We start from the raw sequence: 16,193 nt of genomic DNA, 5'->3' as shown, positions 1-16,193 counted from the left end.
TTCTGCAATGAGGCGTGGAATGAAGTATTCGCTCAATATAGAGCTCTTTTACTATTACGCAAAGCTACGATTGAATCAGAAGCATGGCCACTTATAGCAGAGCAGGGACTATACGAATTTGTGTTAGAAAATGATGGTTTTATTTACGCCCAACTACAAGCTCGGACTTGCGGTGTGCCGTTTGCTGCCAATCAGGCGAACCGATATTCCGACGTTGCCATGGGATCGAAGCAGGCGGATGGAACAGAGCCAGCGGGGCCTATGCTTGAGAGCTGCACCCCCAAAACTCCAACGACGTCGTCCTATTCTTATACTCGACTGAGTGTTTGACGCAGTAATTATTTATTGCATGAGAGCAACCTGTGCTGTTGGCTTTTCCTCAAAGAAAACAAATGAAGATTTGCAACCGCACATGGCATCAGCGGAAATGTGTGTTTGTGGTACCATACTCGTGAAGTCCTGTAATCAGTTAGCATCTGATACATACCTAGACCACAACCATACCTGGTGCTGCAAGGGTGGAGTTTTCCCGAAGCCCCTATTGAAATCCTGCCCATGTGGAATCTGGAACCAAGGATAGGGCTTTACAAGGTCACAGTGCTCATCTTCGATGGGTCACAGCCAATAAATGGTCTGGCTCCTTTCAGCAGGCGGATAACTTTCCTAATTCGCACAATGAGACCTTCGTAGAGACGGCGCCTAATGCTTCGGTACCCCATCAAGCTCAATTTAGAATACGAGTTTATTGTTCTCCCACGATTTGACTCTCCGTTACCGACATACGGTATGAAGGAACGGCGTACATATTTATATCAGACACTCTCACTCGGCAGCAGACGATTAAACTTCCTTCACCAGCATTCAATCTTTCAAGCTCTTCATCGCTCGTTAACTGCAATATCTTTTACACCAGTCGCTACCACCTTTCCAAAATGCGCTACGCACCGATCTTCCTCGCGGCCCTTGCCGCTGCCGCTCCTGTTGAGGTCCCCGGCGTTGAGATCACCAACGTTTCCGCCAAGACTCTGGCCAATAATACGCTTACTTACGAATTTGATGTGCTTGATGGCACCAATGGCCAGACCGTCCATTGCAATGTCGAATGGTAAGAAGGGTGTGGTGACGAAGAATTATATGTACTGTCCTGCTGACAGTGTTACTCAGGGATGCTATGAGCCGGAACACGGCAGCCTCTTGCTCTGTGCCCGAGTACACCACCAGTATCTACTTCCCTGCAGGCGTTTCTGGCATCCAGGATTGGGTTGCCTCACCCGCTATCTTGCTCAGATCCAAACTGGCACGTCTGACTATGTCTGTGGACACTCTGGCACCGAAGGAGTCCTCAGCCAGTGCTTCACTGCTCCTGAGGTGAAGATTGCAGCCGTCAGGGCCAACTGATACCTTCCAGCTGGAATCTCCTCTGGTTTCCAACCCCGCCATACCCAAGTATTTGACCGACCTGCAAACCAAGGCAAAAGGGAGATAGAAGTCACGGGGCAGAGCTAGGTCGTATAGCGGAAGGGCATCGAGTTATTTCTGGGCGGTTCAAGTCTAGCATCCTCATCATCGCAAGGGCAATCCTACTCATAGCTTCAAGTCTTGTTTTCTCATTCACCCTCTATAAATTACACTTGCTTTTGGTGATACTCTAAAGGTATGTCACCGGGACCAAAATATGTATGGCTCTTCAACCACACGTTTGTTCATTTGATACACGTGAGAATAATGCGCCGTAACGATGGACGTACAAGCCTGGAAGCTCCGTGAACACAGGCGGGATAGAAGTATGAGACTACAAATGGCAGGTGGGACATGATGGTACGATTGACATGCCTTTTTGAGTAGGTATATCCCGTAGACAGACTCGCCTAGCAAACTTCGCACAATGTGGGGGCCAGTTTCCAAGCTTAATATTGCCCCAGCACGCACACTTGTTGCCACTCCTAACATTCTAGAACCCAATGATATCCTTGTATCTAAAATTAACTGTACGGAAGGGTCCAGGGCATTGCTACCAGCCGCTTGACCCGCCCTGCCTTTCCCGCATACGGTAATGTAAGCGCTATGGTGTAAAGACGACGCACGTGCGCCTCGTATACGGCCGCCGTGGGGTCCCGTCAAGCTTGTGATTTTTGGTCAGTATTACGCCATTTCCATGTGGACGTTGCACTTTCAAACGTGATCTCTGTCTTCTTGAAGTTGACCAACACCAAGAAGAAGTACTGTGCGCAAAGCCCACCGAAGATGTTCTCCTCTGTCGCCATACTTGACCCTTAGATGACCTTCAAATGTGAAACTTTGTATAAGTATATACCACGACAGCGGTCATTTGAATTGTCTTGCGGTCTCCCATTTGTGTACATATGCCTTTTATCAAAGCAGCACGCCAGGGGGCCAAACCATACCATGGGTGAACTGCCTGTCATTGATTTTGGTTCAAACGCTCGCACCGAGAGTGATAAAAAAAAGACAGTGACAATGAACGCGAGTTCTCAGACGTATGCTGCGTGGGTAAACAAGTCTGTAAGAGCCAAAGTGATGCCCCCTAGATGGCACAAACCGATTACCGGGCGCATAATGTTCGGGCCTTCTGCCGAGGGCTTATTTCAGATTACTGATCATTTGGGACACCGGCATGAAATAATGGGCCACGACAGGGGTTCTGGTCAAATTTCAATCATCAAATAGGCAATAGCTATTAATGTAGAAAGGGCGGACAAGGGTGTATTCAGTGGTAGCAAGCGGAGCTTCACCAGAACACGAAGCCTATGGTCGTGTTGTAGCTGCTGCTATAGGTAGCTATTGAATTGCAGTGATACAATCATGTACAGATGTCAAATTATTGGGCGGAGTCAGCTAACAGCGGGATCAGAGGCTGGCCACTGGTTATGCCGCCTCAATTAAATATGGAAAGCTGAACATCTGTATCTTAGATCTAAAACCTCTCGGCGAAGTTGTTGAATAACCGGAAATGTTGGATTTCCATGAAGTGACGAGAAGGAACGAAGATATTCTGATTGAAATCTTTTCCACTAATGAGCCGGAGTGGGATGGATTTTCTAGACCCGACTTTAGCAAATTTTCAGTTGTCGCCCATGGCCAGAAGGTACACCGAAGAGTATGTGGAACGATCATTATACCGACAGGTCCCGCGGCGCTCCGATCGGACTACGAGGTCTAAGATCCTGGGCCCGTTCATGTTCAAACCGGAGGAAAGATAGGTTGAATGTTAAGCCAAGCAACGGGGACGGGTTAACTTCAGAGACTGTTAGAGCTCCGACAGAACCCCAAGAACACCTCAGCAGCCCGATACACATCAGAACGGGAACCGCGGCTAGCGACGTCCGGCAGGGTCTCATTCCCAAACAGAACGTAAGAGCGGTGCACGCGCTAGGAGAATATGTGACTATTCTCCGATGGGTTTTGCCCGTAGGCACGTAGAGATCGTTCGTCAATGCTAGAGAGCATACATCAGTATTGGAAGGTGTCAGAATCTGAGGCGTGTAGTATAAAACATCACTCATGACTTTGGAAATACTGAATGATGAAGAAGATCACCAAACTCATCTTTCTTGACAACCAGGCACCTACTTATAAAGACGCTGTTCTCGATTATTGGGCACCAAGCCCATCAAAGCAATCAATATGACTACAATTGAGACCACGATTCGAAAGTATGCCGAAGAGCGGGAAAAGCGTCTTGCCGCTGTCCGCGCTGAAGAGTACGCAAGCTTCCGTGACGACCACAAGCTGCACGACCTTGCAGTAGATCCCTTCATTGACTACGACAACTTGGAGAAAGGAGAGCCGCTCAAGAATGGCGATGAGATCAAAGGTTTTGCTATAGGAGCCGGAATCAGCTGTCTGCTGTTCGCTCATAGGCTCGTCAAGGCCGGCTTTCAAGCTCAAGACTTTGTTGCGGTAGACACGGCCGGCGGGTTTGGCGGAACGTGGTGAGTATACACACCCAATTCTCTGTTTGCGCTGGCATATTTGGCCGTAGCTGATTGGTTTTAGGTACTGGAATCGATACCCTGGTGCCATGTGCGACGTTGAGGGCTACGTGTATCTTCCTCTTTTAGAGGAGACAGGCTACATTCCCAAGCACAAATACTCATACGGCAGTGAGATCCGTCAACACCTGGAGAATGTCGCTAGTGCGCTGAACATTCGAGGAATGTTTGGAACCACTGTTCAGAGCCAACAGTGGGATGAGAAAGCAGGTCGTTGGATCGTGTCGATGGTGCAGAACCGTGGGCCCAACAGAGAACCTGTCCAGCTGACAGTGAGGCCTCAGTTCCTCTTCTCTGCTGGAGGCTTTCTCGTCTCTCCGCATCTCCCTAAGCTACCTGGACTCCAGGGCTTCATCAAAAACAAGCGATTAATGCATACCGCGCGTTGGGATTACAAGTACACCGGCGGCTCGCAAGAAAAGCCGGACTTGTCAAACCTCAAGGACAAGGTTGTCGGTATTATCGGCACTGGAGCGACTGCAATCCAAGTCGTCCCTGAAGTCGCAAAATGGGCAAAAAGGCTGTACGTGTTCCAGCGCACGCCTACGTATGTCTCAGAGCGCGGACAGAGAGAGACGGACCGAGAGACCTGGGCATCGAATGTTGCGAACAAGAAGGGTTGGCAGTATGAACGAATGGACAACCTTAATCGCTCTCTCACGAATGATGTTCCCGAGGAGGATCTTTTCAACGATGGCTGGAGCGAATGTCATGCCTTTGCCGGTGCCATTGGGTCACCGAAGCCCTCTGGTGGATCCCAGGAGGAGTTGTTGGCTTCGCTCATTGAGACTGATCGACCTCGCGCCGAGCGAGTTCGCAGACACATCGAAGACCAAGTCATGGATAAGTCTGTCTCCGAGAAGTTGAAGCCATGGTACGGAGTGTGGTGCAAGAGACCTGCCTTTCACGAAGACTACCTCGCTTCTTTCAATCGACCTAACGTCGAGCTCGTCGATACAGATGGCCAAGGGATTGAGGGCTACACCTCCGAGGGAGTTCTTGCCAACGGAGGTCAGACATACCCCCTGGATCTTTTGATTCTCGCCACTGGGTTTCAAAGCGTAACATCAGGAGATGGGTCGCCATCCGGACAGACGGGGTCCACATTCACAGGTCGCGACGGACGAGACATCGCCGAGAAATGGAACGGAGGAGAAGCTGGCTCCTTGTTTGGTGTCACTACCCATGGCTTTCCCAACTTATTCTTTGCGGCTTTCTCCAACTTGGGCACCTCGCCAAACATCACGTCGGTCTATGTGAATGCAGCGGACGTTGTTGCGCACATCATTTCCACGGCCACTAAGAATGCATCCATTCCCGAAAGAATGGTCGTTGAAGTTACCAGAGAGTCCGAGGAAAGGTACGTCCAACAAATGATTGAACGTGTGGGCTGGACAGCGCTCTCGCAACCATGCACTCCTGGATGGTTCACTGGCAATGCTAAGCTGCTGAAAAAAGGAATGGGGGTATCAAATTTGGTCTGGGGAACAGGAATCATCGACTATCGTAGGATGCTGGATGGCTGGATGACAAAAGGCAATCTTGATGGGCTGACAGTCACATCGGTCTGAGTAGTTCTGCCCCTACAACACTTGAATAGTCCATGTTGCAACTCGTAGAATCGGAAAATATTTGTATTTAATCTCAGTTACAAGTGGTAAAAGCCCCAAGGCTCTCTTGGAATACAAAGATAGCAGGCGTGCTCACGAAATTGTGCTGAATGATTCTTGGACAAGTGAAAACTTTCGTCCGGACTCGTGTCGAGTTCCAAGGGCTCCATTCAATGGCCGCCGGCTGCTAGTTCCGCGATTTTATCAGCAGCCACGTCTCTTCCCGGCCGAACAATAGACTTCGCCAGACGCTTGGCATTGCTCCTCATCTCTACGCAGGATGAGCCACCATCAAGCATCGCCAAAAATGCCTCAGTCAGCTCATCTTGAGAAATGTCGGGAGCAGCCTTATGATTCCCTCTTACGCCAAGTTTGAAACTCTCTGCAAGAGCTGCATAGTTGTAGCAATCCAGCCAAGCAGGCACAACAAGGTGTGGTACTCCAGCTCTGCATTCACAGGTCAGTAGCCTTTCATCTGGAGGCGAGATTCAAACGGAAGACCTACGATACGGCCTCATGATAGGAGCTTGCTCCCCCATGATGCACAGAGAGAATGACTTGACCAGTCTCCAGTAGACTCAAAGGATCAGCAGAAAGCCACTTCTCTACTCTCAGCCTACCCGATTTCACATAATCCTCGACCAGAGGCATCCAAACATTGTCTTCGAGTACGGGGTCGGTGTTTGGCATGATCTTCCACAGAACCTGTACTTCAGTCCGCTCCAAAACAACCTTCAGAGAACCGGCCATTGCCCTAGCTCGTTCCTCGTCGTACCGGAAGAAACTTCCAAGGTTGATCAGTACTGTCGGTGCTTTCTTCATCCACTTTGCAAGTTCTGGGTCTTGCTCTTCTGCTGTGGCAACTGAGATAGCGATGGGTCCTGTCGTCGTTACGTTGGGAGGGGCGCGGATGAGAGGGATAGAGGCATTGGGGGTATCTTGACAAATGAGATAGCCTAGAGGGGGGTCATGAAAATTGAAGTAAGAGATGGGATCGGATAGCCCATTATCGTTCAAAAACTTTTGCTTCGACGCCTGATCTGGGCAAAATGTCATAGAATAGAGGAAGCAGCCTGCTTGGTAGATATTGGAAGGTATGGAACTCCAGGGGAGGGGAAACGTATGAGCGGAACCCATGCTATTCGAATTGTCTGTCAGTTTGCACGCCGGTTGCAAGCAAGAAAATGACAGACACCCTTACGCTGGGAACTTCCAAAGACCACTGCACCACGGTTGTGTTGATCCAAATATGTCTGCGAGCACATTCGGCGCGAGAACAGCATGTAGCCTCCGCTCGCTCCTGGCTGCATCCATTGCGGGCCTCAGGAAAATATCAAGAACAATGACACCAGGGTCCAGGTCCCGGATGAGGTCCCTCACAAAATTGTGCATTCGTAAATGATCCTCTCCGGTCCAGGGCGCAAGGTACACCTGCACCGCTTTCGCCACAGTGTCGATGCTACGGATGCCAGGCGGCCTAATGATCATCTCAGATGGCATCATCGTCGCAGGACCGAACTCAGGGCCAGGTAGCTCATGAAAAACCACATTACTCGACGAGGAGTTCTGTCTGCTTGCGTACGTGCGAATACGATCGATTTTGGAGGCAAAGCTGGGGAAAGAAGCGATGTGAATCTTAAGATTTGGGTGGTTCTTGAGCAGCGAGAATATTGTCGCGAGATGGACGTTCGAGAGACCATATTCGGTGTTGACTGCGAAGAGAATCGTATCCGGCCTGCCCTGGACTGCTGCAGGGGGCTTGCGCTTGGAAGTCTTGAGGTGGACAGAAACGAGCCCCCCTAGCATGCCCACAAAGGCCGCCGCATAAATTTGATTCCAGTCAGTCATAGCTTAGAAAACCTCGTTGCTTGTGAAAAATTGCCGACGCGATGGATCGCTACGCGAGAAAGAGATTTTGGGAGATGGTCTACATATATTCGCCAGACTTGACGGCAATGCTCGCTATCGACACGAGGCACTGCCCATATTTTAGACGAATTGCGACACAGCGTGCTGTAATCGCCAGGGGTTGAAATGTGCGCATCTTAATCCGGCCACAGGCGTGGGTTTCGTCAGCCATCAATATCGATGTGGAAGCTCGTTACTGCGCCGCAGGGATCTTTCCCGGATTGTCCAGGCTGACGTGAGATTCGTCAATGTCGCTGGTTTGCTGATGTGTGATTCGTCGAAAAAGCTGCTACTCGTACGACTGTTGGCTTTAGACCTTTAGTGCGGCATCTTGCGCGAAGGATTTCGGTTAACACCTCGCCTAACCAGATGGGCAAAGAGGCGAAGAGCCGGTAGGCTTCAGGGAATTTTCGTGCGTATCTGAAATATTAGACATTTCGACACCTTCGAATCGTCTAAGATAATCACATGAAAAGTTCCCAGATCCGGTTTCATAGGCAGCTTCGTATAAGTATATATCCTATTAACTGCCGAATGACGCCAGAAACCCCTCGCGCAGAGTAGTACTAATTAGAGGCTTACCTTCTTTTTTTTCTACCTAATTAAACTAGCTAGATATCTAGTACTTCTATTCTCTATATATTCTAAGTATAGAAGTTATACTAGTAATCTCCCTTAATATATAGAGCTACATTATAATAAATATAGCTAGATCTTATATATTTATAATAAAGCTACTAAGTGAGGTTATTCTTAGATATCTTAGCTATAACTATTTAATTTTTTATAATAGAGACCTTACTATAAACTATATAAGGGAAGTTAACCCTATAATTACCCTATATATAATACTACTATAAAAAATTATTATTATATTAATTAGTCGCCCTATAAGGATAACCCTTTTTATAAGTTTCTACTAATAACTTAAAATACTAAAATAACTAGGTATAAAGTACTTAGTACTATTATATTTAGCTTCTAATTATATCCTAGTTACTCTACCCCTATAGCTATAATAAGAAGGTATTTATAATAATAACTTTAAGTAGGAAGTTTTAAGCTAATAACTACTAACTACTATAATAAATAGGATAACTATATAAGTAGTATAACTTTATTTAATCGCTCTTATTAATACTATTTATATTATAGTTATAATTATTAATTATTATAGGTATTAGAAGATCCTTCTAGATATTAAGCCTAAAGACCTTATATATAGCCTTTTTTATAGTAAAATCTCTAGTAAGCTAGTACTACTTCTAGATAACTTTAGAGGTCTCCTAATAAATTATTATAAGGAATAGTATAAGGGTATTATCTTTCTAAATAAACTAATTAACCTAAGAAGTAATAAATAAACTAATTAATATAAGAAGATATATAGGTAGTAGTTTTATAATTATACCTAGCTATCTAAAGTAGAGATATAATAAACTTTACCTTAGAGAATACCCTTACTATTATCCTCTTTTTTAGCTATAAGGATCTTATTAATACCTCTATCCTTCTAATAAGTCCCTATAACCTTAATATTTACCTTCTAAAAGGCTTAGAGAAGCTAAATAGAAGTAAAGAGATTATTAAGAAATATATAATAGATATTAGTTAGAAGTAAGGTTAAAAAAGTCGTTATAACCTACTATATTAAGGTTAATACTACCTATTTTATAGTATTATTATTCTAAGCTAGTTAGGCTTATAGGACTAATCTATATAGCCCTTTACTATATATATACTATAGCTACTAGAGGTAGTATCCTTTTTAGGCTAGAACCTAAACCTTAAAACTAGTTAGAGTTAGCTTATTTAGAATTATTATTATCTCTAGTAACTAGCCTATAAACTAAACTATAGCCTTATTAATAGTAAAGTCTAATCTAGTATAATAGAAGTTATCTCTAGTTTCCTAAATATACTAAGACTAGCTATTAACTTATTAGTATATCTTTAGTATCTCTATATTAGCTAGCTAACCTTAGCCTTAACTTTAACCTTCTATTAATACTATAAGGTTAGTAGCTTTAAACTTAGCTATATTAAATATATAGAGCCTCTAGAAGAGAAGTTAGAACTAGTTCTAAGAGATATATTAGGTGAAATAATAGATAGGATCCTCCTTTTTAGCTTAACTAAATTAATACTACTCTATTAAAGTTTCTATATAGCTTCCTATATAAAGAAGAATACTAAAGTATAAGTAGATCTCTTCTAGTGAAATAAAGTACTAATTATAGCTTCTTAAATAATACTTCTAAGACTTTAGTACTAGTACGTTATTTATTTACTTAGTTTATTACTCTATAAGTTCCTAAGGGATAAAGTAGAAGAAGAGGTCTAATAATATTTTCAGTAGATCCTATATCTTAGTATCTTAAGATAATACTTTAAAAGGTTAGAAGAAGCCTAAAGCTCTAGTTTTAACTTTAAAGGCTTTATAAAGCTAGGTTATAGTATTATTATAACGCTCTAGAGTATACTTTAAAATATAGGTAATAATAAAGTCCTCTAGTAGGATAGTAATAATAATATAGCTCTAGACTAATAAAGTAGACCTTATAGAAGTATTAAAGTTATCTAAACCTATCGTAATATTAATTAAAATAATAATTTTAGTATAAAAGTAGGGATAAAATTATAGGGAGAAGTAATATCTCTAGATATACTGCCTCTATGAGGGGAAAAAGTGGACGTTTTTGTGGGTTGGGGTTTTTAGTGTTATTCGGCAGTTAATAGGATATAATAGACGTATTATTACGGCCACACAATCGCCAAAAAGTGTTGAGAGGGCATTTAATAAAAAGTTGCAGCTGAATGCAATATGACAAGCACAACCATGGCATTTAGATGATATTTCTTGTCTCTATTGGTGTTTCTTAGACACTACGAGATCTCAAACAGCATCTTTCGGCTAGGTAGTCTCCGCCACACGCCGAGATTGACGGAGGCTTCCGTGCCGGCCTCTTCAGTGGGGCCGATGTTGACCATCGGAATCCGGCCGTCCCTGATTGTCGCATTGAAGACGTTACAGTCGGAATTCGGAGCCATCTTTACCCACCATCAACCTGAAAACCTAGATATGTATAACGTGCAGTACATCTGAAGCATTCAATGGCTTCTGAGGTCGAGATTTGTGTCTTTAAGAGATCATCGTGCTACAAACTGAACGATTTTCTGCGGCATTGAAATTGCCGCTTCAGGTTCTTCTCAGCGACTAAGCCGCAACTGAATGTCAAACGTCTTACTGACTTTACTGCGTCCAGTGCCATATTTCGTTCCATCGCGGGGAACGGCGCGCTCGTTCGGCAAAATGCAACCGACCCCTGAGTTTGCCGCGGCGAGGTGCGAGGGCACCGTAAGCCGTGGGAAAACACTGTGAGCGCCCGCAATGCCCCTGACTCGCCGTCTCCCAAACCCTGCGTAAACAGTGTTATCAACTCCCACTTGCGGCAATAACGATGTCCAAAGCTTCGATTGGGTATTGTATATCATGAAGCTTTAGATTTGCGGTGCCGACTTATCCAGTTTTGAGCTTCATCTTAGTCGATTCTCACTGCTCTGTTTTCGAATCGGGGAGAAAATGTCGAAAAGAACGGATAGCCCAAGTTGGCAATGGAGTCTGGGTCTTCCCCTGGCCGCAGCTGGCGTCTTGGCCTACTTCTGGTCTGGACAGCCAGGGGGGTTGACGGCCAGTCAATCAACGAACTCTAAGTACAGCCCGGCAGCGTCGGTCACAATCAACCAGGGCACCATTCTTGGCAGGCTAGTAACGGACGGTACGTTTCCTGAGCCTCTGGAGGGCTTTATGGGGATACCGTATGCACTCCCACCGGTCGGACAGTTGAGATTCCGCCATGCCGTCCCTGTAGCCGCCGGAAACGGCACACTCGAGGCATTCGAATTGGGTCCAAGGTGGGTTTGAGCCAAGAGATGAAGCCAATCATGAGTTGATAACCTAAACATACAACTAGATGCCCTGGAAAGCAGCTTGTTCCCTTCACCGACGACGAGTGGCTGGGTCCCGACTGGGAGAGCGAAGACTGCTTGACTATCAATGTGTATCGTCCGAAAGGCCATACGGCCAGCGATAAGAAACTTCCTGTCGCGGTGATGATCCCTGGGGGTGCATTCAACCGCGGAGCAGCTCGGATGCACAACACACCATCGATGCTGGCTTGGTCTGAAGAGCCTTGGATCGGTGTCTCAATGCAGTATCGCATTGGTGTTGCGGGTGGCATGAACACCGCTCTGACCAAAAAAGAAGGTCTCTTAAATCTGGGACTCAAGGACATGTATGTGGCCTTGGAGTGGGTTCAGAAGAATATCGCTGCTTTTGGCGGTGACTCTGATGATGTGACAATCATGGGGCTATCTGCTGCTGCTCACGGTGTAAGCTGCCTTGTCTATGGGAAAAGTTTCCTAGTTTTGCTAACCGACGTGCAGATTGGCCATCTGGTTATGGACATCAACCGGAAGAAGAAGCTTTTCCACAAGGCCATCATGGACTCCGGCGGTCACACTGCCCGAGTAGTTCACCCGCCCGAATCGAAGCTCAACGAGGCTCATTTTCAGGAGTTTCTCGAGCTCACTGGCTGCAACAACCGCCCCGAGCATGAGATCCTGCCGTGTCTTCGCGCGCTGCCCTCTTCGACAATCATTGAGTCCGGTCAGAAAGTTTACGAGAAATCCAATCCGTCTGTTCGATGGGCTTGGCAACCTGTACTCGACGGTGACATCATCTCTCGACGTCCCATCGATGCCTGGAAGTCTGGGAAATGGAACAAGGTCCCAATCTTCACTGGATCAGCTCACAATGAGGGTGCGATGTACGTCCCCAAGGCAGCATCTTCGCCTGATGATTTCACGGACTTCTTCCGCACTCTCCTCCCGCAGCTTTCAGATAAGGAGCTGGCTGAGCTGAACAAGCTCTACCCTGACCCTGCCAAGTACTCAGACTCAAAGTATGTGGAGACTCGCCCCCTTGATATCGGCGCGCAATACAAGCGTGCCGAAGCTGCCTATGGACACTACGCATACACCTGCCCTGTCCGGCAGACTGCGATTTGGGGAAGCAAATCTCCTGAGGATCCCCCGGTGTACCTCTACCACTGGGCTCTCAACAAGACTGCTCTTTATGGGGCCAACCACGGTGATCAGATGCGGTATCAGACTTACAACGCTGAAGTGCGGTCTATCTCGCCCAAACAAGACGAGATTGCTGGCTTGATGCATGCGTATGCCACCTCGTTCATCGTCCATGGGGACCCCAACAAGATCAAGGGAAAGTTCGCGGAGCGTCCTGAGTGGTTGCCTTTTGCTGGAAGCAAGGGCAAAGAGGCTGGAAAGACGATGGTCTTTGGCGAGGGCAACGATGAGCGTGCTGGTGGCTCTAGTTTGGGAACCTCCGCTTATTTCGTAGATTACAAATGGGCGGAGAAGGAGTGCAACTTCTGGTGGAAGCAGACGGAGAACTTTGAAGATTAAGCGCAAGAAACATGTCACGAATTTCTCTGACGCCAGCTGCGCGGGTTCATGCCAAATAGTTCAATACATAGCGATGACTTGATAGAAATTTCAGTTGTCAAGTGTGCCTTTTGCTGCATATGACTATTTGCCACTCCTCATGGATACACGCTCCCAATTTACACAGCTACTCCTATTCTGATAAGTAATAGAGAAACAAGGGTCATTATTCGTAATTTAATTGTACATGAAACGTATCTTCGTTCTCAAGCGCATCAAAACATATCCCACAAGTTCGGGAAAAGTTCATCAATAATCGGAACCTCCGATGACATCATCAACTGTTGAAACTCGGGTACAGTCGCGGAGGGACTGTCCGCCGTCATCAACTTCTCGACAACCTCGGCGTATTGCGCCAAGCAGAGGTCTCCAAGGTCCCAACCCGACTTCTGCTGATGCGACTGTAATGAATCAATCAGATTGTTCGCCAGTCTCAAAGACGCGCTTTGAGCCAGGCCAGCCGCCGTGTTTTCTGTTTCTAGCGCGCATCGCAACAGGAACGTGATCGCCGAGGTGAACGCGAACGCGCTGACAGGCAGCCAAAAGTCACTGAGGTGAATCTCTTCCAACTCCTGGACGAGAAGAACGATCTCCTCGGCAGCTCGGCGAACTTGGATGTACCGGTTCGTCAGCGCGTCACCGAGGGCTGCGTCCTCTTGCTTCTCAATGTCGAGCTCAATTCTTCTGCGGAGAAGCTTGGTCGACAGATAAGCTAGTCGGAGGTTTGCCGCGCCGGGGATGTGTAGGTTGTTGCCGCGGGTAATGATCCTTCTCACGTCGTCGCTCAGAGAATCTTCCCATTGGCCGAGACTGAGTTCTAGCCCGAGAGACGTCTGGCCATTATCTTGGTCACGGTCCTGGTTGAGGTCGTATACGAACTCAAGGTACTTGTCGAGGACGCCTGTCAAGGTAACGAGAGCTATGAATACTGAAGCAGCTCCGTTCTGCGCTTCACTTGCATCTTTGCTCGTGAGGAACTCCAGGGTGGGATCTGGAACATCATACTGGAAGCGCTTGATTTGAGGTGGTGTGCCGTAAGCCAGACTCAACCTGCAAAATATCGGGTCAGTCAGGAGTCATAGATGATTAGGAGGGAATCTCACCATTTGTCATGAACTACTAATGCCCACCATATCTTCATTCTCAAACACTTCTCTGGGATAGAGATGTTCCAGTCGGTTGGGTCGCGATTGAGGCCCAAAGACTGTGCTAATGAAACTGCGGCACCAAGTTGGATCTCATTCATGATCATGGATGTGGTTGGCCTGCCGCCAACATTGAGAATGATGGCGATAATCGTAGAGATACCAGGTGAAATGTGCAGCTCCGAAAAGAGCGTCTCAGTTGCTTGGTTCCATATGAAACGGGAATCAGGGCAATACTCCGATGGCAAGTCTGGACAATTCTTCCAAAAGATCATCGAGTGAGCATAGAGAACCGACAACAAGGCCGGTGATATCCTGTCTCTAGCGGTTTGAAACTGGTGCTTGAAGGACACTTCATCCAGAAGCGGGAAGCAGATGTTGACTTTTTGAAAGTATCTACGCCATAGCCGTTAGCATTGTGGTCTGATGCTTAACCCATGACAAGGATATGTTTTGCCAAGAGTCCTCTGATGTGGGGACGAGCATCCATCGTTCAGCCCCCCATATCAACAGGGGTTGCTCTCCTGACATGCGAAAAAAGAAACGTCTTCAACTTACAGATCGATGAGTGTCGATGTCCATGGCTCTAGCATCTTCTCCACAATCTGATACTTCTGTAACGGCGCCGTTTGCCGGGGCGAGAGACCGAAAGGCCGCTTCCGGACAGCCGTGAAGATAACAGGCTTCCGAATCCCACCGGACAAGTCCCTTGATGAACGCGGCGTTTGTCCCACTTGCGATCCCGGCCTTGGCTTGACTACCCTAATCATCCTTTCATGAATGCTGGGTTCCGAGCTCAGGTAATCTGCGAGCACCTGTGTGTCGTTTGTAACGGCCGGACCAATGATGTGCGAGTTGTCTTCATCTTCGGGACTGTCCAAAGCCAGCATCAAGTGCGGATTATGCGGACTCAGCACAGCTTTGGGACCCGGTGCTGATGTCGTGCTCGTTGGTGGAGACGTAGAGGTGGTCCTCACATGTATGCTGCTCTGGGGTGCCTTAGCTGCTGCGACAGCGAGAGGTTCCCTTCGACATGGCGTGTTGGACTGGGGGGTCCGGTACGATTTCTGGACTTTCCCGGGGTTCAACGGCGCGCGCCCAGCGCTTCGAGGTGACGGCGGAAATTCGCAGTCAGTGCCGTAGACATGGCACATTTGACACGTTGAAGAGCTAATCCCCTCCTGCTGCTGGCATCGTGACTTGCGGCGCCGGCACTGCAAGCATGCTGGGCGCAGATGGGACCGGTACGGCCGGGGCGTCGGTTGGTCTCCTGATGCTGTAGACATTCTGCCCTTCAGTGTCTGAGTTGTCCGTGTCTGAGCTCTGTTCTGTGGTTGCGGAGTCCGGATATCGGCTGATGACTCGGGCAAAGGTTGGGTGGGAGTTGCGTTGTTGATATTTCCCCGCGGAAAGCTCCACAACCATTATCATGGCTTAATCCCGATCAAAGACGCTAGTGTTCATATCTCTGTTAGTCAACGCGCAAGCTGATAAGGCGGAGGTTCACCGAGAAGACTCCACTTTGTCGTTTCCAGCAACAGATTCAGCACTTCGGCGGTCAAATCTGGACTCCGGGGCCATTCGGTTTACCGATGCCGCACAGTGCCCACGGTAACTCCACCCGCTCTCCACGTTAATGAACCCAGCGGCACGTAGGCCCCATCCCGACGCGGGGAAACGTCTTGCAGTCCTCGGTTCCTTATCAACTTATGGATCCTGTTACTGGGATAGAGCGCTGGCTTGGCTGGGAGTTATCGCCTGACATGTTATCTGCAGCCTATGCCATCTGGGACCGAAGTCTTCAGTAGTCAGCGCCTATCGGCATGTATCTTATCGAGTTGGTCAGCGAGTCGTAGGCGCTATCAGAGCCACGGCCGGGTATCATTTGCCCCTTGTAATGACAATGAATAAAAAGACCACCGCAACCTGGCAGTTTTCCGCTGCGGAAAAGTGTCGACAACTCGCCCTTGTCCGAGAGCTCAACAACTCCA

The 16,193-nt window shown here is 47.4% G+C and overlaps 4 protein-coding genes and 1 pseudogene across 5 annotated transcripts; 3 read left to right on the top strand and 2 right to left on the bottom strand.

The window, feature by feature from the left end:
* Positions 1-932: 932 nt before the first annotated feature.
* Positions 933-1,398, top strand: GCG54_00014736 (uncharacterized protein; the record flags this gene model as incomplete). Its single annotated transcript, XM_045414557.1, has 3 exons — positions 933-1,105; positions 1,165-1,240; positions 1,288-1,398. The coding sequence occupies 3 exons, from the start codon at positions 933-935 to the stop codon at positions 1,396-1,398; spliced, it is 360 nt and encodes a 119-aa protein (XP_045260679.1).
* Positions 1,399-3,645: 2,247 nt separating this feature from the next.
* GCG54_00014735 (FAD-binding monooxygenase ausC) lies at positions 3,646-5,584 on the top strand (the record flags this gene model as incomplete). Its single annotated transcript, XM_045414556.1, has 2 exons — positions 3,646-3,953; positions 4,018-5,584. The coding sequence occupies 2 exons, from the start codon at positions 3,646-3,648 to the stop codon at positions 5,582-5,584; spliced, it is 1,875 nt and encodes a 624-aa protein (XP_045260678.1).
* Positions 5,585-5,793: 209 nt separating this feature from the next.
* On the bottom strand, positions 5,794-7,471 carry GCG54_00014734 (Glycosyltransferase sdnJ; the record flags this gene model as incomplete). Its single annotated transcript, XM_045414555.1, has 3 exons — positions 5,794-6,070; positions 6,129-6,761; positions 6,825-7,471. 3 exons carry the CDS (start codon positions 7,469-7,471, stop codon positions 5,794-5,796), a joined length of 1,557 nt encoding a protein of 518 aa, XP_045260677.1.
* A 3,643-nt stretch (positions 7,472-11,114) lies between these two features.
* GCG54_00014733 (Acetylcholinesterase) lies at positions 11,115-13,018 on the top strand (the record flags this gene model as incomplete). Its single annotated transcript, XM_045414554.1, has 3 exons — positions 11,115-11,446; positions 11,506-11,923; positions 11,978-13,018. 3 exons carry the CDS (start codon positions 11,115-11,117, stop codon positions 13,016-13,018), a joined length of 1,791 nt encoding a protein of 596 aa, XP_045260676.1.
* Positions 13,019-13,272: 254 nt separating this feature from the next.
* Positions 13,273-15,488, bottom strand: GCG54_00014732 (annotated as a pseudogene). Its single transcript is given in 3 exon segments — positions 13,273-14,107; positions 14,161-14,749; positions 14,761-15,488. Coding segments are annotated over 3 exon segments (2,152 nt in total).
* Between the last annotated feature and the right edge of the window lie 705 nt (positions 15,489-16,193).

The sequence above is a fragment of the Colletotrichum gloeosporioides genome (genome assembly GCF_011800055.1).
Source record: "Colletotrichum gloeosporioides strain Lc1 chromosome Unknown consensus_66, whole genome shotgun sequence".
NCBI classification, from domain to species: Eukaryota; Fungi; Ascomycota; class Sordariomycetes; order Glomerellales; family Glomerellaceae; genus Colletotrichum; species Colletotrichum gloeosporioides.
The sequence above is the reverse complement of the archived record's forward strand: the minus strand, read 5'-3'. Positions and strand labels throughout refer to the sequence as shown.